Raw genomic sequence first — 25254 nt, forward strand, 5'->3', positions numbered from 1 at the left:
AGTGGGGGGGGGGGAGATGTGTGGATATTACAGTGGGGACTATATATGGTGGTGATCCGAAAAATGTATGTGCGTTATGATTAAATCGAAATTAGTTGATTGATCGTTTAAAAAAAAAAAAAAAATCGATTATTCGAACACGAAAATTGTAATCAGCAACAGCCCTAATTCCAAGTCCTCACGCTGCTAGCAGCTTGTCCAAATCAATGACAGGGCTGCAATGTGACATGGCTGTACACAGAAATACACACACCCGATTGGTGCTCGGATTCAGGGATATATGCGATGTCCAGAATGCAGAGAGCCTGTGTTTGGGGCAGTGTATACATCCCTGTACACGAGTACCACGCAATGTGTGTATCAGTGTACAGCTGCTGCCTATTTCAAAGTGTTATTGATTTGGACTGACAGCAGGATGAATTCGGACTCCAGGGAGGAGAATTATTCCCTTAGTACGGCCGGGTGTGTGGGCACTAAACCGGCATTTCTGCACTGATCTCAGGAAGTCTGTCTGTGCTTCTTTTCTGGTTATTTATTACTTTTCTTTGTATTTTTGTTATTACTGATATTTATTTTGAAATTATAAATGAAATCATTTTTTAATTGAGAGCATTTCAGACCCCATTCACACGGCACCATCTGGTGCCTTCAACAGGAGACGGGACGGGTGCCACTTTTGTGCCATCAATGCAGACCAGTATTGGCTCTATGGGCAGTCAAATGTAAAGGGACTTGTACAGACCTTTTCCATTTTTTTTTCCCCAGACCTGGATTGACTGGGAGGTAATCAGATATAGACAGATGCATATCTCTTTACATGTGCCTGTCCACAGAGGGCCCCATTCACATCTGGCGTTTTGGGATCCCCAGCAGAATCGCTGCGATTCTGTCCGTGATCCCAAATCGCACTGCAATAGTGGAAAACGCACCAAGTGTGTTCTGGTGCCATTCATTTTCAATGGCACCTAAACGCGCTGTGGTTTTCCTGCGATTGTCGCCCAAAAGACTTTCCTGCTCCTTTTTTGAGCAACAAGCTGCGCGTAATAAAGTTTGCCGTGATTTATCGCGCAGAAAGACCGTGCAGCGTTTAGGTACCATTGAAAATGAATGGCACCAGAACACACTTGGTGCGTTTTCCACTATTGCAGTGCGATTTGGGATTGCGGGCAGAATCTTTTTGAGATTCCGAAGCACCATTAATGAATGCGGCCATGTTACATGGTGTATCCAATCAGGTTCGGCTGAAAAACTGACACGTTTACCCGATCAGACCGCCCATGAGAAATAACCTTCATGTTAAAAAATAATCCACAGTTCTTGTCATAGGTATGCTATATTATTTATCCTTTTATTTTATTACATGTAGTATTATTATTATTATTATTATTATGGCTATACTTTACTGATATTGATCACATGCCCTGAGCTGAGACCTGGGTATTTTTTTAGTTGTTTCTTTGGGGTAAGATTAAGGGTAAGGTTTTAGAAAGGCAACACTAAACCTTTGTATGTTGTGCACTGAGCATGTAACACCCTCCTGGTTACAAAACAGAAGGTTGGCTGTACGGCGGTTAATGCCATATGGTCATCGCGCACACCAAGCAAGTAGCTGATGCATCTCCTAAAGTACTTAATACCTTTTCTTGTCACGTGAAATGGATTTCAAGATCAGATAGAAAACAAAGCCATTGTGTTCTTTACAGCCAGGCCAGCTCTGTACTGGAGGGAAAGTGATGTACTTTCTCAGCTTGTTCCATTAAATAACCATAAGGTGGGAAGAAACTGCAACAAGAACAGTGAGAACTATTGTCTAAATTTAGCACACAGTCCTGCTTTCCTCTCCTAGATTAGTGTAATAATGGACGTGATCTAGATTTGCTGTAAATTGTTAAAATGGAACGGCATCTAGATGATGATGATTTTATTTTGCATGACATGTGGGAGGCAAAAAAGCACCCACCCGGGCCGCCGATGGAGCAGCACTACCCCCCCCCCCCACCCACATGGCACCAACACAGCCCCTCTCCAAGCACCCACTGTCCTTACCCTGGATGCGGGCAGTGAGTGTGGCGGGCTCGGGGAAAGCTGCTCCAGTGTCCTCTCCTGGAGCAGCTTCCGCAGTGTCTGCTCCTACCCGCGCTAGACGTCCAATAGGATTTCATAGTAAAAAAGGGAGAGAGTATGGGATTCCCACCTAATAGTAAGTAGTGCAGTACTCACCGATATTATCGGGGGGTGCAATCCAATGTACAGTATAACAAAAATAAAAAAGAGACGGAGCGGCCGCGTATAGATGCATGAATCTATCCACTGCACATAGGGGGAGGGGGATTTTGGTTGTACTCTGTAAAAGTGGCTTATGTGTTATGCACTTCTGACCCCTGCGCTATAGATACATACGGCCCATTCAGACAGACACTGAGACCCATCCATTGCTCTGTGCTGATTTTTTACTCACTATATAGATCAGGGGTAGGCAACCTTTCAGAGGTGGAGATCTACCTGAACAACATGAAAGAGATCAAAGAACACCGGCGTTCTGTGCTTTTTTTTTTTTTTTTTTTTTAAAAGACATTAATTAGCAAGGGACCGTCTGGACCTGTGCAGGGACCGCCCCTTTTCTCCGCTCTCCCCTATGGGGGGATCGGATGAACACGGACCGTCTGTCCGTGTTCATCCGATCCGCTCTGCAGACGGAAGAAAAAATAGGATTTTCTTCCGTCTGCAAAATCGGATCTTTGCGGAGGCGGATGATTACGGTTGTCAGAGGATGTTCATCCGCTGACACCCGCAATCACATAGGGACCAATGTATGTCCCTTTTTCATCCGCAAACGGATGGATGAAAAAGCGGACATACGGTGCCCGCACGTGTGAAAAGGGCCTACGTAATTTTTCTCTGGTATGCTGTGAAAACTTCCTAATTTGTATGTATGTTTTAACCATATTCCCTGTACACACCTTCATTTAAAGCGGAGGTTCACCCTCAGAGAACACATTTTCCCCTTAGATTCCTGCTCGTTTTTCCTAGGGGAATCGGCTAGTTGTTTTAAAATATGATCCGTACTTACCGTTTACGAGATGCATCCTCTCCGTCGCTTCCGGGTATGGGCTGCGGGAATGGGAGTTCCTTCTTGATTGACAGTCTTCCGAGAGGCTTCCGACGGTCGCATCCTTCGCGTCACGATTTTCCGAAAGAAGCCGAACGTCGGTGCGCAGGCGCAGTATAGAGCCGCACCGACGTTCGGCTTCTTTCGGCTACGAGTGACGCGATGGATGCGACCGTCGGAAGCCTCTCGGAAGACTGTCAATCAAGAAGGAACTCCCATTCCCGAAGACCCATACCCGGAAGCGACGGAAGAAGATGCATCTCGAAAACGGGTAAGTACAGCTCATATTTTAAAACAAATAGCCGATTCCCCTAGACCGAACGAGCAGGAATCTAAGGGGAAAAGGGCAAACATTAAATAAATGGGTGAACTCCCGCTTTAATCAGTAATAAGACACGAAAATGTAATTTTCTAATTGAATTTATTGTTTGATTAAAAATAAATGAATAAAAGCTTTTTTTGAAATAAAAGCTGTATCAAAACCAATAAGCCCAGCTTTAGCGAGATGTATTTTTAGTGTTCCAGGATGGTTAGCTACCAAGCCAGTGCAGTCAGTTCTTTCAGTGTTTTGTTTATTGTTTTGCTGGGTAATTAAGTTGATGGATGGCTTTATACTTTGCAATACAAGGACATAAGAATAATTTATTGGTTGTATTTATTAGTTACACTGCAGGTTCCAAAGGCCTTCTATATCATAAATTTGATGATTAGTGCTAAAATGTAGATATCCCCAGGCTGTCCGTAGGGAAAGATTTTAGTCTTTTGTATATGCTGTAAAGTATACAGCATGGTTGTAATGGTTTATGGTTGTCCTGTTCCCCTGGACTCACAAGCCCTACACAATAGAGCCAATAAAGCCATTTCCAAATGGTACAGTACAGGACATAGCCATTAAATCTTATGGAGTATATGCTGCCACCTTCAGGTGAGGACACTGGCAAACAAAGTGATTAGGACAGCCCAAATAACCTCTCCCATTTTTAGCAATCCTCAGGTTTTCTTTTAGTGTCCTTGGGCAATGAATGACCTCTCTCAATGGGGAGCAGCTTCTGGCTTGCAATTTCAAAGTTTCCTTAATAGACATCAAGGATGCGTATTTGCATATTCCTACCCCCCCCCCCCCTGCATTAGGCGATTTGCAGTTAGCAGTGCAATTTGCAGTGGGTGGTCAGCACTTCCAATTTGTGGCTCTTTCCCTTGGCCTGTCCATGGCCCATCAGGTCTTCACCAAGGTGTTTCTGCTGAACTCCCAGGGATTCTGAATTCTCAGATTAATGTGATTTAACCTTTATAGTTAAGGAAATACAATCAAATAGGGGGTGTACCATCGTCCTAGTATTCTAATATGAATTGAGGGGTCTCAGGGATTCCCCACAAACCCTGAAGCTCCAACAGGAGAAAGAGTGGGCGGGGAGGACTATACCGGTACTACGTAGATTGGTTGCAGACAACCAGAGTAATTCACATTGGGTAAATTTAGAAAAATGTATTCACATAAAGACATCAAACAAGGTAAAAAATACATAACATTAAAATACAATACAAACACACTTGACCACAATCAGGTCACCGGTCGTGCAATCCCTTCCATTGAAAAAAGGGGGAAATATCGGTGAGAGAATTGAAGTCATGAGACAGGCAGTCTCTAGTCTCAACTAGTTTCGCGAATTTTGTTTTCGCTTAATCAGGAGACAGTCTAAAGGCACAGCGTCCTCTGACCCCAAGAAGGTCCAAGGCAGACAGTGGGTGAATAACTCACAAGTAGGCCAAGATAGTTTCTTGGGATGGACCTATGTGCCCGAACGGGCATAGAAAGATAGGGAGGGTAGGGGTCCCAAGACACAAAGGTCCCGTTGAATGGGATTGCTCAGGTGATAGAGTGATTGAACTTGAATGACAGATACATCCAGGTCTGTGCACACATGTCCTGGGACCCAGCTCCGGTGCCGTGTATCATCACACACAAGAAAGAACCAGCGCTGCTACCAGCAGGAGATTGGTAACTTACTTACCACCTGTTTTGCACAGACCTGGATGTATCTGTCATTCAGGTTCAATCACTCTATCACCTGAGCAATCCCATTCAACGGGACCTTTGTGTCCTGGGACCCCTACCCTCCCTATCTTTCTATGCCCGTTCGGGCACATAGGTCCGTCCCAAGAAACTATCTTGGCCTACTTGTGAGTTATTCACCCACTGTCTGCCTTGGACCTTCTTGGGGTCAGAGGACGCTGTGCCTTTAGACTGTCTCCTGATGAAGCGAAAACAAAATTCGCGAAACTAGTTGAGACTAGAGACTGCCTGTCTCATGACTTCAATTCTCTCACCGATATTTCCCCCTTTTTTCAATGGAAGGGATTGCACGACCGGTGACCTGATTGTGGTCAAGTGTGTTTGTATTGTATTTTAATGTTATGTATTTTTTACCTTGTTTGATGTCTTTATGTGAATACATTTTTCTAAATTTACCCAATGTGAATTACTCTGGTTGTCTGCAACCAATCTACGTAGTACCGGTATAGTCCTCCCCGCCCACTCTTTTTCCTGTTGGAGCTTCAGGGTTTGTGGGGAATCCCTGAGACCCCTCAATTCTTCTCAGATTAATGGATGACCTTCTCTTGAAGAATCACCCTGCCCCTGCCCTAGCAGCCATTGTGCAGTGGACAATACAGACACCTCAGAGCTTAAGCTGGTTTCCCAACTTACAGAATTATGTGTTGGATCCAACCCACTGCTTGGAGTGCCTAAGCTTAGTGGGTGGGTGTTTCTTGCCCTGAAAAAAGTGTTGACCCTTTTGAGCTCATGTACGGACCCTGTACCCCAAAAATTTCCAGCAGTTTGGTTTTGCATGAGGGCCTCATTTGAGACAGCGATGTTGGCCTAGTTTGACTCCCTGCCACTGCATGTGACCAGCCCCCTCAGTCTCTGGACAGACCCATGCACCTCTAAGGCCAGGATATCTCTGGCCTTATGGTTCTTCAGCCCTGAGCTGGATTTGGGGATGCCTCTCTTTTTTTTTTTTTTTTTGTTTTTTTTTTTTTTTTTTTTTTTTTTGTTTTTTGTTTTTTTGTTTAAAGTGTATTTTGTGCGTGTACTCGAGAGAGGAGCCGGACTGCAGGAGTTGGGAGTAGGCAGGCCTCCCCCAGAGGCAATCTGCCACCTTTCTCCATGCCCCGGGTGGCAATGGCAGGTGTGTGAGGGGGTCCTCCCACACAGCCCGCCCTACCTGCTCCGCTTTGAAGCCCAACGGGGCAGAGGGACTCCCTATAAGGGAGTGAGAGGATTAGCCCGCTCAACCAGCCCCGTTAGTCCTTCGCCTCTCTTTTTAGAGACCGCGTGGTCAAAGTGCGTGATGTTAACCCAATTTCGAGTGCGTGTAAGTGTGGTGGTTTTTGTGGGAGGGGGGTGGGCGTACTAAGCGCAGGCTTACCTCGCATAGCACACCCACCGGGAGCCGGGCTGAGACCACCAAACTCAATTCACATGTAGCCGAGACCGGGATCCGAACCCCTAGCTGCAGAGGTGAATGGCTTGTCAGCGCAGTGCCAATCGCGTTGAGCCACCGCAGCTCCACGCCTCTCTTTTTGTTAACGTAGATAGTTCTCACAATGGATGCCAGCCTCTTGGGCTGGGAAAATGTGTCTTAGGAATGGAAACCATCCATGGAACATGGTTGTTGAGGGAGTCCAGACTTCCATCAACATTCTTGAACTAAAGGCCATTTGCCTATCCCTGTTGTGTTGAACCAATCAACTTCAGTGACGACCAGTGAGACTTTCAGACAATGCCACAACCGTGGTTTACGTCAGTCCTTTTCGAGAATAGTACCTAATCGGCTTTTTCTGCAGTCCACATTCCTGGAGTAGACCATTTCCAGGTGGACTTCAGTTGACAGCACCTGCATGTGGGAAACTGTCTCTTCATTCTGAAAAGGAGGGCATTCCGATGATCTTGGTGTCACCTTGAACTCGGTTTCTAACTCCTGGGAGACTCCCTGTGGGCACTTACAGGCTGGCCAGACCTTCTGTTTTATGGATTGCTGCTTCAAGGTTTGGCTGTACTGAAAGATTGGGATCTCTCTATGTTATTCCTCTACTGCTTAAAGCTGCAGGTTTTATTTTTATTTTTTTAATGTTGCTGCTATAGCTGCAGTCAGTTTATCTATAGCAATGTTTCTCAAGTCCCCCCAACAAGTCATGTTTTTTTAGACGTTCCGTTATTTTGCACAGGTGATTTGATCCGTTTCACTGCCTTAGTAATTACCACAGCTGTTACATCTGAGGGAAATCCTGAAAATGTGACCTGTTGGGGGTACTTGAGGGCCAGAGTTGAGAAACATTGATCTATAGTATGTCCCATGTCTGTCAGGCTACTGTGTCCTCTATACTCTCTGGTGACTACTCTGTTTAGATGGCCATACACGATCAAAAAAATGTTTTGTTCAACCAGCACGCTGAATGAAAGGAAAACGAATGGATTCCTCCATTCACGCAAAGGAGGTAGATGCAGGAAACCACCATCACCCCTGATCGGTTGCAGCCGCTGATCGAGTAAAATTTTCTGCCATGTGATTTGATCAACTTCTATCTAGCAAGGATGGCCGTACACTAGGGATCCAAAATTCTCAGCCAAATCGACCAAATTTCAACCAGGGTATGGCCAGCCTCTACAGGCTACTCTTTGGTTTTTATAATTTTTTTTAAGAAAATGGCATTATTTAATACAATTTTGAAAAACAATGTTTTTTTTTTTCTCTCCTTTTTTTTTTTTTAAGCCTTTTTGGGGGAACAGTTTTAAAATATCACTAAACCTAACATCACAATTTACCAGCCTTACTCTTATTCAGATGAACACCAGCCTAATGGTTCTTTTCCTCCCCATGAGGACCAGTCCCACACCTTTTAGAGCCGGTTCACACTGGGGCGACTCCGCCTGACGAGTTGCGTCCCATTCTATGCAATAGAACTGTTCTAATAGGAGCGACACAAGTCGCTCCGACTTAGAAAAAGGTTCTTGTACGACTTTGGGGGCGGCTCGGGGCGACTTGCATTGACTTCTATACAGAGGTCATTTTGCAGGTCGCCTCTGAAGTCGTCTTCAGGATGCCTTGCGGAGTTTCCCCCGAAGTCGTGCCGCCTAAGTGTGAACCGGCTCTTAGTAAATGCTCAAGCAGGTATTCTAGCTGAATTTAGCCAACTCCATTGTCCTAACAATGTTTTTATTGATTACAGGTACTTGTATAGCGTTGGCAATTTCTGCAGAGCTTTACACATATATTGTATATTGTACATTCACATCAGTCCCTGCTTACAATCTAAGGTCCCTAATGCACATTCATACATATACTAGGGCCAATTTTAGGCAGGAGCCAATTAACTTACCAACATGTCTTTGGAATGTGGGAGGCGACCAGAGTACCTGGAAAAAACCCGCGCAGGTAAAAATCCACTGGGGCTTTCTAGGCTTATGTCTCATAGTTGGTAACAGTGTGCCATGACTACATGCCCATCAGTATGACTTTTGGCCTAGGGTACATAGTTTAGAGCTTGTTTTTATGCTCTATTTTTATAACTTCTCTGTAGATTATCGCTCTTGACATACAGAAGGGTTTTAGTACTTTTAATAATGTTAAAAACATTGCAGAATAAGCACACTATTAAGGCTTACCCTTTCAGCACCTCTACACCCTCCTCCAGCACTTTTAATATGGTTCATATTTGCCTTCAAAGTAGGGCCGCAACTAACGATTATTTTCATAATCGATTAGTTGGCCGATTATTGTTTCGATTAATCGGTTAATAACCTTAAAAAATAATCATTTTGCTGCGATTTAAATTTTTGATTTTGTTTGGCCAATTTGTTGTTGGGCTGATTAGAAAACACAAATTGCCACAAAAATGTTTTTCTGCTGCTTCTCTATTGAAGTATATTGAACCAAAAAAACAAAAAATAGCACCGTTTTGCGTTTAAAAAAAAAAAAGTCCTTGCCCTTTCCAAATACACAGCAGCTGAAAAAATCATGGATGCGTAACCATGTAAATGAACTGTAGTGTGTTTCTGCACAAAGCACAGAGGTGTGACCCCGGCCTGAGATGTTTAGTAACATAATGGGGTTAAAAAAACTAAAATTGGTACAAAAAGAGCAAATAATCACTACTGTAAGGGGTTCATTTTTTACTGTGGGACAGTGAAAGTAATATTTACAGTAGCAATTTGCTTTTTTGTACTATAAAGGGCTAATTTTTTTTACTTTTTTTAACCCCATTATGTTACTGGCCGATTAATCAATTATGAAAATGGTAATCGATTAATTTCATAATCGATTAGTTGTTTCGGCCCTACTTCAAAGCTGCTCCTTTGAGGATTTTACTGTGGGGCTTGCCCAGCACCATGCAGTCTATGGCTGAATTCTTCACAGTGGTACCCACACATGCACACCATGGCTTCCATACATTGAGCATTTAGTTGGAAAACCTATTTATCAGCCTGTCAAGCATTTCTGAATGCTATTTGCGGGTACTCGCATTTTTCCCTTAGACAGCAATTACCTGCAAATGATTGGCCTTGGATCCAGGGCCTACCATTTGTAGGTAATCACCGCCTGAGCAATTGCAGACCCATTTGCAAGTGTGAATGTGGCCTTAAAGTAGAACTAAACAACCAAATCAAATTTAAAATGAATATTTTTGCAGTTCATGCTCCTGATTATTGGGTCACTCGTCTGTTTTACAAAAAATCTTTTGGCGGACATTTAAGGTTTATTTATTTAAAACCTTCTTTTATGCACACTGCTTGAACTTCTATTTATGTGCTCCAGACACATAAAGGACAATTACTTATCAAGTGACCACGGCAATAGAACTACACTTCCCTGCATGCGCAGTACCTTGAGTCCTTGCATGGTGCTGAACACATCAAGGCAGTATGCACTAGTGCAGCATGCATGGATGCACAGGATTGTAGTACCCTGATTGTACACTCTCCCCCTGTGTGATACCACTGGTCCTGCGAAAAGATTGTTGTCATCTAGGGACAGGAAAAAGAAGTTTAGAAAATGGAAAGAAGAGACAGTCTGCTGGAGTGCAACTACTAAGAGGACAAACGTTTAAATTTAGATGTTACCTTCATTTAAAAAAAAAAAAACACTTTCTGTATTTCATGCACATTTAAACGTTCTCAACCCAATATTACGCAGTTCTTCTCTTTTTAAAAAGCACACATGGGTCACATAAATAAAGACTGAGTAATACAAATAACTTTGAAAGTTCCTGTTCAGTTCCCATAATGAGTGCAATTCTGCTTACTATCCTTTTTCCAATTTAGGGTCTGCTGTCTATCTTGCGTAAGTTGAAAAGCGCTCCAGACCAGGAGGTACGGATTCTGCTCCTGGGTCTTGATAATGCTGGAAAGACCACATTACTAAAGCAGTTGGCGTCGGAGGATATAAGTCACATCACTCCAACACAGGTCAGTGGCTCTGACAACCTTGTGGTAATCAAACTTAAAGCAAACCTGTTATTTTCTTACAATTTTTTTTAAATGACAGTTCATTGTGGATGCAACAAGATGTTTGTTTTATTAAAGCGGTAGTAATCCCCGCTTTGTGATTTTTACCTACAGTTAGGCCTATAATAAGGCTTGCCTGTAGGTAAAAATGAATATCTTCTAAACGTGCACCTTTTAGGAGATATTCACCCTGCATGCAGCCGCTGACATCACTGGTGCACGCACTCTGAAGGTCCGGGATACCTTGCCAGAACTTCAGAGCTTTGTGCCGGAACCGAGGTCATCACGTTTCTGGCCAATCACATAGCTGGAGCGTGCAAACCTGAAGGAAAGACCGAGGGAAGATGTCGGCCCTCTCAGCAGCGACAGTACAGTGTTGTAGTGGATTGCTGCATACTAGCACATTATGCCATTGCCTTGCAGATATATTTAAATTATTATTATTTTTTTTTTTACTTTTACAACAGCTTTAACCACTTAAAGACCGCCTCCCGCACATTTACGTCGGGAGAATGGCACAGCTGGGCACTTACCTGTACTTCCCCTTTAAGTACCCAGCCATGGGTCCCGCACTTGAAGCTCCGCCGGTGTCCCGCGATCGGTCACAGGAGCTGAAAAACGGGGAGAGGTGTGTGTGTAAACCCACCTTCCCCGTTCTTTACAGTGGCAATGTCACTGATCGACTGTTCCCTGATATAGGGAAAGGCGATAAGTAACGTCACATGTCCAGCCCCGCCCCCAAACAGTTAGAAACACATAACCCCTACTAGTATAATTTCAGAACTTTGTCCTCCTTTTTAATGTGACCTAAAACCTGTACAAATAAATAACAAATCATTTTTTTGGGCTGTAAAAAATAAAATAATGTAGTGGCAACTGGGGATGTAGCTGTGTTCATAACTAATCAATCCCATTCAAACTCATGTTAAATAGGAGTCAGTACACACCTGCCATCATTTTAAAGTGTTTCTGATTAATCCCCAAATAAAGTTCAGCTGTTCTAGTAGGTCTTTCCTGACATTTTCTTAGTCGCATCCTACAGCAAAATTGTTAAAAAGTATCAGTGAGGAGACGGGTCTAAAAGAATTTTCAGGGCATTAAATATACCTTGGAACACAGTGAAGAGAATCAAGTGGAGAAAATATGGCACAACATTGACATTACCAATAACTGGACGTCCCTCCAAAATGGAAGAAAGGACAAGAAAACTGGTCCTGGGAGGCTGCCAAGAGGCCTACAGCAACATTTAAAGGAGCTTCAGGAATATCTAGCAAATACTGGCTGTGTGGTACATGTGACAACAACCTCCCGTAACCTTTATATGTCTGGGCTTATGGGGTAGAGTGGCAAGACTCATACAAAGAAAAACATCCAAACCCAACGAAATTTTTCGAAAAACATCTGAAGTCTCCCAAAAGCATGTGGGAAAATGTGCTATGGTCGGGTGAAACCAAGGTTGAACTTTTTGGCCATATTTCCAAAAGATATGTTTGGTGCAAAAACAACACTGCACATCACCAAAAGAACACCATACCCACAGTGAAGCATGGTGGTGGCAGCACCATGCTTTGGGGCTGTTTTTCTTCAGCTAGAACAGGAGCCTTAGTCAAGATAGAGGGAATTGTGAACAGTTACAAATACCAGTCAATATTGTCACAAAACCTTCAGGCTTCTGCTAGAAAGCTGAACATGAAGAGGAACTTAATATTTCAGCATGACAACGTATGCTTCAGTATGCTTTGGCTAAAGCATACATCCAAATAAACAAAGAAATGGCTTCACCAGAAGAAGATTAATGTTTTGTAATGGCCCAGCCAGAGCCCAGACCTGAATCTGATTGAAAATCTGTGGGTTGGTCTAAAGGGGGCTGTGCACAGGCGATGCCATCGCAATCTGACAGATTTGGAGTGTTTTTGCAAAGAATGGTCAAATATTGCCAAGTCAAGGTGTGCCATGCTGATAGACTCATACCCCAAAGACTGAGCGATGTAATAAAGTCAAAAGATGCATCAACAAAGTATTGGTTTAACGGTGTGCACTTATGCAACCACATTATTATTATCAGAGCTTTTTTTCTCAGAAAATAGGTGCAGGAACTCAACCACGACCCCGTTCAGATTTCACAAACAGTAGAAGGGGCATTAAATACCAGAATTGCATTACATACAGAGTGCAGAGTTCAGGGGGGTTACAAAGCTGTCACTTGTAAACACAGAAACCAAACTTCTGTGTTTACAAGTGATTGTGGTGAGCAGGCACCAAAGGGTTTGAGCCAGAGGTGGTGGAACTGAGTTCCCCCAAGTTCCCCCTGAAAAAAAGCCCTGATTATTATTATTATTATTATTATTATTATTATTATATTTATTTTTTTACTTCCCTCCCACCTAAAAGATTTCAGTTTGTTCAACTGAGTTGTACAGTTTATAGGTCAAATTAAAGGTGGAAAAAGTTCTGAAATGATTGATATTTGTCAATTTTTTTTTTTTTACATCACAGAAACCTGACTTTTTAACAAAAGGTGTGTAGACTTTTTTATCCACTGTAATATAAATATATAAAGGTGACCTACAAATTGAAAAATGTGTCACAAGGAACGCCTTAGATTAATTCCATAAAAAATAACATATTGTCTGTATAATATCCCTTCCATGGCAGTTATTTCTAAAATGTTCACAGCAATGATACAAGGGATCCTTTCACATGGACGTGTCCGTGTATGGGCTCCGCTTTGCTCAGCGGGGATCGCTCTGTTTATCACCGCTGAGCAGGCAGATGACAGGTCTGTCTCTGCACACTGTGCAGGGACCGACCTGTCAGAGCGCCGCTCTCCTCTATGGGGGGATTGGATGAAGACGGACTGTAGAGTCAGTTTTCATCTGATCCGCCAGATGGATGGAAAATAGGTTTTCCATCCGTCACACTTTAGGATCGGAGCGGGTCGGATGTCAGCAGACATGTCACCGCTGACATTCGTCGCTCCATAGAGGTGCACCGAGCATCCGTTCAGGTCCGCCTAAAAAACTGACAGGTCCGCCCGTATGAAAGGGGCCTTGGTCCTCTATACTGGGGTATTGCACTGGTCCAAAAATATCCGGGTGTGAATTGTTTATATGAAACGGATGCATCCAGATTGCGTTACAGGCATCCTGAGTGTCCCTGCCTTTAAATCTCTGGCCAGCCCATATGGTAATTTCATTATCGCCTAAGAGTTTACCCTTTCCTGAGGCAGCCAGTTCAACCTTGGCTCTATGGGATGTTCTAAGCAACAAGCTCAAAAGTCCTTTCAGCTGGAAAATGACTGCGTCGCCTCCCCTTTAATTAAAGCCATGAAAGTTGAGGTTGATCTTACACCTTTATGCTAAACAAATATTTTCATGTACATTTTGTTTTTTTGTTTTTCAGGGATTTAATATTAAAAGTGTACAATCTCAGGGGTTTAAACTCAATGTATGGGACATCGGGGGACAGAGGAAAATCAGGCCGTACTGGAGGAATTATTTTGAGAATACAGATGTACTTGTAAGTATTCTGCTTTATCAATACAGTTCATAAACCCACCTTAACACAAAATAAAAGCTAATGGATCTGATGTTGGGCCTATATAAATAAAAATCACAACCTACGTGGAGATATTCTTGGTTTTGTATACAGCTAATCATCCCTAAAATTTACACTGAGTAGCTGTAACTGGAAGATATTCAGGTTGTTTTAGGAGAGCTTGGCTAGTACACAAGTAATTATGTGCAGCGGGCGGGAGTTCCTGACTCAGGCTCTCGGCGGCTCACTAAGAAGCTGAGTCAGCAGGCGGTCCACGCATGTGGGCAGATCCCGACTCCATGGTCGTGATGACACCTGAGCCTGGACTGACTCTGTGACATCAGCAGAGAGCAAACTTCAGCCCGCTCTCTGCTGAAATCGGCTTACAGGAGGAGTGCAAACAAACTGCCCTCCTGTGATCCACAGGAAAAGTACAGCCAAACAAGCTTTGAATGTAGTTATTTAAATCTTTAAAGTGTTTGTAATACTAAGAAAAATAAAAAAATTTATCCTGTTCCCTTAAAGCATGCATAACAGCCCAGTGCTTGTGCTGTGTTATTTTGCCCCTTGTATAATCTAAAATACTTTGCTGATCCTGCCTGGTCCCCCCCCCCCCCCCCCCGTAAACTGACCACAGTTTATCATGGTTGCTGAGCCCTGAGACCGTGGTCAGTTTGTGTGTCTCAGTCATCCACAGCTCTCCTCTGTCCTTCTCCCCCTCTCCCTCCCTGTCTGTCAGCTCTTGCCATTGGCACTCTGCTATCCCCCCCCCCCTTCCCTTCCTGCTGCTATAAAAACAGTTATAATCATAGCATCTGTTAGATAACCACATGTGCCCCACTGGATGTGCTTTAAAAAATATATGCTGATTTATTCATTATTTCAGAGCGCCTCCTGGCGCTCACATGACTGCCTGCCACTCTCCTCCCCTCCTACTGGCTGACTTCAGCGGAAGTTCTTGGCCCCTCGTGCTGTAGCTGTCAGACTGGGAGAAGAGAGCAGTGAGCACCGAGAGGCGCTCTAAAATAAAGGTAAAGGTAGAAATCTGCATCTTTTTTATTTATTTTTTATAAAGCACATACAGTGGGGGTACATGTCGTTATCCAACAGAGGCTATTTTTTGAACAGAATGGCTTTACATCCACTTTAACTTTCCTGGATAAAGGACTTCTTCAATCTTCCCCTATAACTGGACATACTGAAGTTATAGGCGTTTGGTCATGCGGTCTCTGTCTAAGAGAGGATGGTAAAAAAAAATTATGATTGGCAAGACCTGCCAAACCTATTCTCTGGAGTAAGGTACATTGAACCATCTGTGTGTTTTTTTTGGTGGACATCATCGGATCAGATGGCGGCGGGTGGTCCGCTTACATCTACCGCTCCATTGAAGAGACTTGAGGGTCTAATCGGAAAAACTGACAGGTGGACTTGATCGGACAGCCCGTGTAAAAGGTTATATGTTCTGTACTCTGGAGCATTCAGTTTCACATTTCCTGTGGCTGATTTTGTATTTGGTTCTGACTCGAATGTTAGAAAATTGCCTCATTCAAGTCAAGGGACAATCTCCTTTGTGACAATCATGAGCATAGTGGAGATCTAAAGTTGGAAGCTATTAGAGAGTGAACTAGGAGAGAAACGTTTCTCTCTAAATACTCTAAAGAACTTTCCTGCTGCACATACTTTTCTTCCCTTTGCTTCCCTGCCACTATGTTTAACCACCAGGAAGAGATTCAGTCACGTATAAGCTCCATTTGGAGCTTACATGTGGCTGTTGACTAATCCCTTACTCTTGTAACAGCATTAGGCCTATCCCCAGTACTATTAAAAGGCCCACCAGACCTGGACAGTTTACCTAATATGTATAACAATACCTGTCCAGTTATGAAAATGCTGGTACAACTGCCTGAAATCTTCATGCCGAGTATTGGAGTTGCGTTTCTGTTGAATTTTGGATGATGCTGGTAAAGAACAATCTTTAGGACATGGAGTTATTACCACGGGAAGATTTTTTTTTTATGCAGTCTTTAAAATTGGAATCTACATAAAGATTGTATTTAATATTGTTATTAATGTACTTATATTTTCTGCTTTAGATTTACGTAATTGACAGTGCAGACAGAAAACGCTTTGAAGAAACCGGGCAGGTTGGTATAGTCGTCTTGTTTAATGCTGTGTCAGTCTGTGAGCTCTTAGCCATGGGTTAGCTACTTTTTTCCTGGGAAGCAGCCAAGTCTCTGAAACCTCTTAGCGCTTCACTGCCTTACAGATTTTTCCTGGTTTAAAAGGACGGGTTGTGTCTGAAATATTCAGTTGAATGAAAATTTTGAAATGTAATTACTTGTTCATCAATATTTTTTTTTTTTTAAGAATTATCATTACACATTGAAACAGTGGCTGAGCGTTGGGCATACAATGTCTATTTTAGGACACCCCATCTGTAACACCATTAGTAAACCTGGATAAATACACCAGTCCACAGGCTGCATCTTTAGAAGCCATTTTTTTTAGCAAGTCAACTTCTATTTTTCTATGGTGATTCGATCCTTTTTAAAGGCAATTTTATGGGTATGCCCTGTTTTTTCCCTAATCACTTGCGTACCATGGCACATATTTTAACATCGGATCAGTGGCCCTTTATTTACCTAGTGCTGTTCAGGAACAGCAGTGAATAAATATCTGTCAGGAGGCCGATCTGTCCAGTGATCGCTGGGGTACACAGACACTGTACGCAGCCGATCAGAGAAGCTAGGTACCATGTGATTGCTGTGATTAGTCATCACAGCGATCACATGGTATTGTTTACAGTACTGATCCCTCCCCTTACAACTGGGGAAGGAAAAAGATCAATATTTATGAATGGGCACTGAATGAATGAACCAGAGGCTGCAACTACACAGGAACGCGCTGAAAGCAGAAGATCGTTTTTCTTCATGCATTAAGGTATGCCTGCTTTAACCCCTCCATCTCCATGATGCCACCTTGTGTGACCTGTACATTAAATCCCCTACTTCTCCATCTGTATATGACCTGTACATTTTATCTATCTAGTGCACCAGTCTCAAGCTCTGAATTTAACCCCCTCAGTGCCGGCATGTTTCTTAATTTCCCCAAAATTTGTGGCAAACAGGTGTCTGTCTTCCAAAAATAAGCATTATTCTGGCATTTTTCTTATTTTAATAGAAAAACACCCCCCCCCCCAATATTTTTGGTATAATATACCACCAAAGGAAAGCTCTGTCTCAAAAAGACATGAAATTAATTTGTGTCCAGCTTTGGGCTACAGCTCAGATGGCTTAATTTATTTATATCTGCTAAATAGGTGTATCGGATGCATTCTGCAATGTATTGTAACAGTAGACTGAGAAATTATTTCTAATTGACGTTGGTTACCTTGGATCTCAGCACTAAACCCTTCCTTTTTGTATTGGGCTGTAGGCGTTGCCAACAACCACCAATCAGAATCTCTTTGATTTGGAATTTTAGATATGTGAATCTGACTAGTGGTTTTGGATGATGCAGAGAATTTTTTGTCCAAAGAATTCAGATACTGCTGGATATATATAGACACAATCCAACCACTAAAAGGGGTCCTTCTGATCCGAAATTTTTCATAAACCTGAAAACTTGGTTTGCTAAAGTGTTGCATGCTTATATTGTAGAGGTGAAAATGCAGAGGAAACAATAACAGTGCACGGTTTTAAAATCTATGCCATGCAAAATCAGTCCACTTGGTGTGTCATGCCATAGACATAAGGTTATAGTCCAATCTTTCTGATCAGTAAACCATGAGCTCATATTTGTCATCTTTTTAACCATGCAATAATATGTACAGTGTTGTAAAAAAAAAAAGTGCCTCCTTCCTGATTTTATTTGTTTGCATATTTGTGACACTTAATATACTGAATATAAGCTGAGGCACCTAATTTTACCCCAAACAAATGGGAAAACGTATTGACTCGAGTATAAGCCTAGGGTGAGAATGCAGCAGCTACTGTAAGTGGAAAAGAGGGTCAACCAATGCTCATTCGCACACCTCACTGTGCCCATTGCAGAATCACTTTGCCGATCTTTGTACCTGAGTTCGTGACATGCATATTCAGACGGCGGCCGTGCAGTGTTAAAAAGTCGCGCTCCTCCTTGTCCTGTTCCGTGATGGGCAGAACACTCTGTTTCCCAGCAGACACTGTGTTCAGCCTATCTTGGACGCCCTCTTGTCTATTGTGGATCATCTAACTGGTCACATTTATTCCTTTCACGTAGTATTCATCTCGTTGTATTTATTGTTATAGACGGACACTACTTTTTTATACACGTACAATCTTGTTAACTTTGCATCACTCTCTCCCCTTTTCTTTGCAGCGCAAATACCACCATTTATTAATTTACCCCCTTTTTTCTGTTTTAGGATCAGATTTTTAGGTGTCTGCAGCAGAATCTTGAGGGGGAACTCCACGCCAAATAAAAAAAAATAAAAGAATTGGGTTCCCCCTCCAGGAGCATACCATGCCCTTCAGTCTGCTATGGATTTTTAAGGGGAACCCCCTACGCTGAAAAAAATCCATACCAGACCCTTATCCGAGCACACAGCCCGGCCGGTCAGGAAAGTGGGTGGGAACGAGTGAGCGCCCCCTCCTGAACTGTACCAAGCTGCATGCCCTCAACATGGGGGTGGGGCAAGGGGGCGCACTGCGCCCCCCCCCCCCACTCCAAAGCACCTTGTCCCCATGTTGATGAGGAAAAGGGCCTCTTCTCGACAACCCTGGCCTTTGGTTGTTGGGGTCTGCAGGTGGGGGCTTTTCGGAACCTGGGAGCCCCTTTTAATAAGGGGGCCCCCAGATCCCGGCACCCTACCCTTTGTGAATGAGTATGGGGGGGGGGGGAGTGACAAAAAAAACCACACTAGACATTACCCAGTGACCATGCCCCATGCCTATATAAGTCGTTGCAGACACAGCATTACAGTGGGAGAGAGCGTTGTGTCCACATCTGAAGAAGACGACGGAGAAGACCGGGCCAACACTAGTAAAAGAGTTGGCAGAAGATAGAGGAGGAGCCCGGCAAAAGGAACCGGAGAGCGGGAGAAGAGGCCGGAGAGAGCAGAGAAGTCGGAAGAAGACCCCCCGAGCTGCCTAATAAATTACTTTAAAAACCTGTCTAGTGTGTGTGTTTTTGTTTTTTTTTCTTCTTTATCAACCCTTTTCTCCCAGGTGAATGGGTAGGGGTACGAAGTACCCCATACTCATAGGGTGGGGATCTGGGGGCCCCCTTATTAAAGGTGGCTCCCGGATTTCGATAAGCCTCTCCCCCTGCAGACCCCGAAAACCAGGGTTGTGGGAAAGAGGCCCTTGTCCTCATCAACATGGGGACAAGGTGCTTTGGGGTGGGGGGGGCGCTCGCTTTCCTGACCGGCTGGGCTGCGTGTTCGGATAAGGGTCTGGTATGGATTTTGGGGGACCCTCACGCCATTTTTTTGCCATAGGGGGTATGCTCTTGGAGGGGGAACCCATGCTGTTTTTTTATTTAAAATTTGGCATGGAGTTCCCCCTCAAGATCAGCAGAGCACAAGTCGCATGTCAAAGTCGGATCATGCAAGATGGCATTCATCTGACTTCTGACGGACCAACTTGTACAGGGAGCATTTTCAAAGTCGGACCGACTTGTGTTGGACCAGTTAAGATGGCTCCCATAGGGAAACATTGAATTTCACACATCGTGCGTCATGAGCTCCCAATGTCGGAGCGTTTGTTGCACCAGTGTGAACCCAGCCTAAATCATGAATGGATTACTGCCAGACCTATTGAATCAAGAAATCACTTAAATAGAAGCTGTCTGACAAAGTGAAGCATGTTAATAGGTCTCAAAAGGCAACACATCGTGCCACAATCTAAAGAAATTTAAGAACAGATGAGAAACAAAGTAATTGACATGCATCAGTTTGAAAAAAATTACAAAGCCATTTCCAAGGCTTTAGGACTCCAGCGAACCGCGTTAAGAGCCATTATCCACAAATAGAGAAAACCAAGAACAGTGGTGAACCTCCCTAGGAGTGGCTGTCCTACCAAAATTACTCCAAGAGCACAACGACAACTCATCCAGGTCATCCTAAAAAGAACCCAGAACAACATCTAAACAGCTACAGGCCCCACTTGCCTACGTTAAGGTTAGTGTTCACGATTCACCAATATTAAAAACGACTGGGCAGAAAGGCCAAAGTCACTGCTGACCAAAAAGAACACAAACGCGCGTCTCACATTTGCCATCTAATATCTGGATTACCCCAAGACTTTTGGGCAAATATTTTGTGAACTGATGAGGCAAAAGCTGAACTTTTCGGAAGGTGTGCGTCCCCTTGCATCTAAAAGTAACACAGCATTTCATAAAAAGGACATCATACCAACAGTCAAACGTGGAGGTAGTGTGATGGTCTGGGACTGCTTTGCAGCTTCAGGACCTGTATGACTGGCCATAATTGATGGAACCATGAATTCTGCACTCTACCAGAAAATGCTGAAGGAGGTCATCAGTTTGTTACCTCAAGCAAGCTTGGGTTATGCAGCATGACGGTGATCTATAATACACCAGCAAGTCCACCTCCTGGATGGCTTAAAAGAAAAAAAATAGAAGGTTTTGGTCTGGCCTAGTCAAAGTCCGGACTTAAAACCAAATGAGATGCTGTGGCATGACTTTAATCTGGCCGTTCATGCTTTGAAAACCTTCCAATGTGGATGAATTATGCAAAGAGTGGGTCAAAATTCCTCCACCGTGATGTGAAAGACTCATTGCCAGTTATTGCAAATAATTGATTGCAGTTGCCGCCAAGAGTGGTACAACCAGTTATTAGGTTTAGGGGGCAATTTCTTCTGTTATCTTTGTGTAATATTACAATTATTTGAGCTGAATCGTTTAAGTGTGTCAAATATGCAAAAAAAAAAAACCTTTCACATCACTGTATGTATAATTAAATGTCAACACAAGAAAGGAGGTATACCATTATGATTTGATTATCCATATTCAAAGTTTTTAGTTCACAATCTCTCACTCCTAACATTGTGTTTTTACTTACTTTTTTTTTATTTTTTTATTAAAGGAACTGGCTGAACTGTTGGACGAGGAGAAGCTTAGTGGAGTTCCTGTGCTGATCTTTGCTAACAAACAGGATTTACTGACAGCTGCTCCTGCCTCAGAAATTGCTGAGGGTCTAAACCTGCACACAATCCGGGACAGAGTCTGGCAGATTCAGTCGTGTTCAGCACTCACAGGAGAAGGAGTACAAGTATGTGCGATAGCTTTGATGAATGGGTACCTAGCGAGTGCAGGTCTAATGACGCCCCCCCCCCCCCCCTGCTAGTGCCTAACTTTTTGAGTCTTGGGGTTGACAGTGGGGATTGCTCCGCTGATCCCCACTGAGCCGGCGGATGACAGGGCAGTCCCCGCGCACACACTGTACAGGGACCGCCCTGTCAGATCTCCCCTCTCCCCTATGGGGAGATCGGATGAACACGGCCGTGTTCACCCGATCCGCTCTGCAGGCGGATGGAAAAAGGTTCATCCGCTGACACCCGCTATCTCATAGGGATCAATGTATGTCCCTTTTTCATCCGTAAACAGATGGATGAAAAAGCAGACATACGGGGGTCCGCATGTGTGAAAGGGCCTAAAGTAGAGCTGCACGATTCTGGGAAAAATGAGAATCGCGATTCTTTTGTATAAAATGAAGATCACGATTCTCAAAAATGTATTTATTTAAAGTTTTTATAAACTTTATAAAGTTATTTAACACCAAACGGAGCTTATATGCTTAAATACAGTATATGTAAATCTGACGGACTGTTTACATGTAAATTTTAAAAGCCGCAGCAAACCTGCTGACCTTACATGCTTGCTAATGTGAAAGAACACCTCTGATTTTCACATTTAACTAAATGTGAAAATCCGAGGTGTTCTGTTACATTAGCAAGCATGTAAGGTTTGCTGCTGCTGCTTTTAAAATTTAACATGTAAACAGTCCATCAGATTTACATATACTGTATTTAAGCACATAAGCTTTGTTTTATGTTGAAAATAACTGTTGGGTGTAACAAGATGTCCGCTTGCCCCCTTCTCACTATCATCACCTGAGTTCGACCTACTACACTTGGTAATCAGCACTCAGTAACGGCACCGATCAGCAACCCTGCTGCTGGTGGCATGGGGCTGTTACTCAGCAATGCCAGCAAAGAGCTGGTAGTCAATACACAGATATAAATCTGCCTGTACACACCAGGGGATGTTTGGTATGCAATAAACTTGCAAGGTGGGCTTTCATAATTGTCAGTTATGTTTTGTTTATCTTGCTGGAGAGCTTGGGGGGGGGGGGGAAGAACAGAGAATCAGCTAATCGAGGAGAATAGCAGTGGCCCTGGCCAAGTATGGACCTACCGACATGAACTCGTCACCCAATCCAGGAATCTGTTTCTTATCCTGTCTCGGTAGCTGTAAATGCTGTGAAAGGGGGGCGGGGGGGAAAATTTGGGGCTCTAGACAACAGGTCAGTTTGTTTCCCTTGCAACATATTTAAGTGTTGTCCTTGATTGTTAATGTGATCTGGAATGGCACCATTTGAATCTTATACCAGACAGATCTAGGTGAGGGAGCTTGATTTTAAAGACGGCCTACTAATTGTCATCCATGTGGCACATGCTATGTTCCCAGCAGGTGGTTGAAGTGGATTGTAAATGTATTATTATTTTTAAACAAACATGTCGTACTGGTTTTGCACAGAACAACCCTGATTCTCCCCTGCTGGCGCTTCTGGATCCTCCCCCCTTCGGAGTGCCTCCATAGCAAGCCACATGCAATGGGGCACTCATGCAAGCTCAATACCGAGCTGGGCTCTGTGTGTCCATTGACACACAGAGGGAAAATTTACTAAAGGCAAATAGACTGTGCTCTTTTCAAAGTACAGTTGCACTATGCAAGAGCAGTTGCTCCAAAGCTTAGTAAATGAGCAGAAGCTCTGCTGACTTCTATCATCCAATCATGTGCAAGCAAAAATGCATGGTTTCCTATTTTCCTTGCACGTGATTGGGTATTCTTTGCAAAGTGGAGCTTTTACCTCATTTTACTAAGCTCTGCAGCAACTGCACACCGGACTGTACACTGGAACAAAACCATTTTTTAGTACCACTTTACCACTTGTCTGCCGAAAAAGGTGTTCAATAATGATTATGACCTCTTTTGTCCTGCAATATTTGGACATGCCCTTGCAGTATCCAATAATCCAGCTAATAAGTATTCAGATTTTCCTTGTAGATAACACCAAACAGGTAAAGACTGAGTCATATGAAACCAATCACAATTTTAGTATTAGGCCGGGTTCACACTGGTCCGACATTGGGAGCTCATGTCGCATGACGTGTGAAAATCAATGTTTCCCTATGAAAGCTGTCTTAACTGGTCCGACACAAGTCGGTCCGACTTTGAAAATGCTCCCTGTACTACTTTGGTCCTACTTCAGCCCATTGAATATCATTGAAGTCGGATCAAAGTAGGATCCTTGTCCTTACAATCCGACTTTTGACATCCGACATGTGATTACAGCAGCAGTAAAAAGAATTTATCTCAAACTGAAATTGTTTTGATTGGTCAAAAAAAGTCCGACTATCACGAAGTCGGATCAATGTAGTATCCTGTTAATGAAAGTCGGATGGATGTTGGATCAATGTAGGACTGATGTCGCAGAGCAAAGTAGGATGAAAGTTGTATGACTGTTGTGTCGTATCAGTGTGAACCCAGCCTCACACATTAGCATAATGGATCATGCCGTACCTTTACAGACAAAAAAAAAAAAAAAAGGACAGGTAGGGATACTATTTACAAAATGTAATATTGTCCTGTCCTGCCTTTGCGGATCACAGTTGTGTGCCTAAACCTAAAATAATATGTATCTGATGTCAAGAATATTGTGCTGATCTATTTCAGTGTCAGCAGTGAAAATGCAGCTTGAGTTTATTATGTGGTCAACCATTTATTTTGGTACCTATACAGATTGACATATCAGATGCCAAATGTACTGTGCCAAACGGTGTCCTGTGGCAAGAAGATAATATGTACTTAGCGACATCTATTTAAAAAAATAAAAATAGTTTACCCTTTAAATTAAATCACATTTTATTTAGGATTTTTTTTTTTTCATTTACATAACACAGAAACAAACCCCTGCTCAATGCTGGAAAAATACAAAAGGAGCGACCATACCAATAAAGGAGGAAAGTAGAATTAAAAAGTATAAAGTACCTTGGACCTAAGCTGGTGCATTTTTGGAATCGGACATAAGATGGAAAATGCACGTCTGGCACACACATAATATGGTACATAGGAAAGGGTAGGGTACACATATTGCATCTATTCAGACCATAAAGTGTAAAACTTTTGCACAGAATTCCTGAGGAAATATGTGTGTTTCATAGGAGTGGCATTTATGAAGTTCTAGTATTCATTCAGAGAGGGTAGGTGGGCGAGGCATGGTCCATTTAAGTAAAGCTCAAGAAACAGTAATCACTAAATTGGAATCCATTAGGGATCAATCAACATAGCCTAGCAGGCATGCAAGGGGTTCACCTGGTAGGTTAATTCCCAATATGCCATTTAGCATAGCAACAACCCTAGCCCAATACTTCCTTAACTTGGGGCATTGTCACAAAAGATGGATAAGGGAGCCGGAGAACTGTACACACCTCTAGCAACAAGGGTTGTTGTGCATAGGACTTTAAAGAACTGTTTCGGTTTCCCCCGCCTCCAATTTGCATGACAGGCTCTCAATGGAGCTGGTTCACACATGTCTGGGGCGGCCGCAGTCCGGATTGATAAGGGGGTCTGGTTCGTGTGCGACCTCAGGCTAAAATTCGGACCTGAAGAACAGGGAGAGTTGTGTGTAAACACAGCTTCCCCGTTCTTCACAGTGGCAGCTTCATTGATCGGGTTTCCCTATATTAGGGAAACACGATCAATGACATCACACGTCCAGCCCCACCCCCCCACAGTTAGAAAAACATATGAGGTCACACATAACCCCTAAAGCGCCCCCTAGTGGTTAACGCCCAAACTGCAATTGTAATTTTCA

General features: G+C 43.2%; 1 protein-coding gene across 1 annotated transcript in view; it reads left to right on the top strand.

Annotated features, from left to right (window-relative positions):
- Positions 1 to 25254, top strand: part of ARL3 (ADP ribosylation factor like GTPase 3) — a 61572-nt gene that overhangs the window by 8979 nt on the left and 27339 nt on the right. The window contains exons 2-5 of the mRNA XM_040361884.1: positions 10434 to 10577; positions 14019 to 14135; positions 16247 to 16297; positions 21241 to 21426. Coding sequence (XP_040217818.1) covers positions 10434 to 10577; positions 14019 to 14135; positions 16247 to 16297; positions 21241 to 21426 — 498 coding nt within the window. The remainder of the gene's footprint in view (positions 1 to 10433; positions 10578 to 14018; positions 14136 to 16246; positions 16298 to 21240; positions 21427 to 25254) is intronic.

This window comes from Rana temporaria, chromosome 8, assembly GCF_905171775.1.
Source record: "Rana temporaria chromosome 8, aRanTem1.1, whole genome shotgun sequence".
Taxonomy (NCBI): Eukaryota; Metazoa; Chordata; class Amphibia; order Anura; family Ranidae; genus Rana; species Rana temporaria.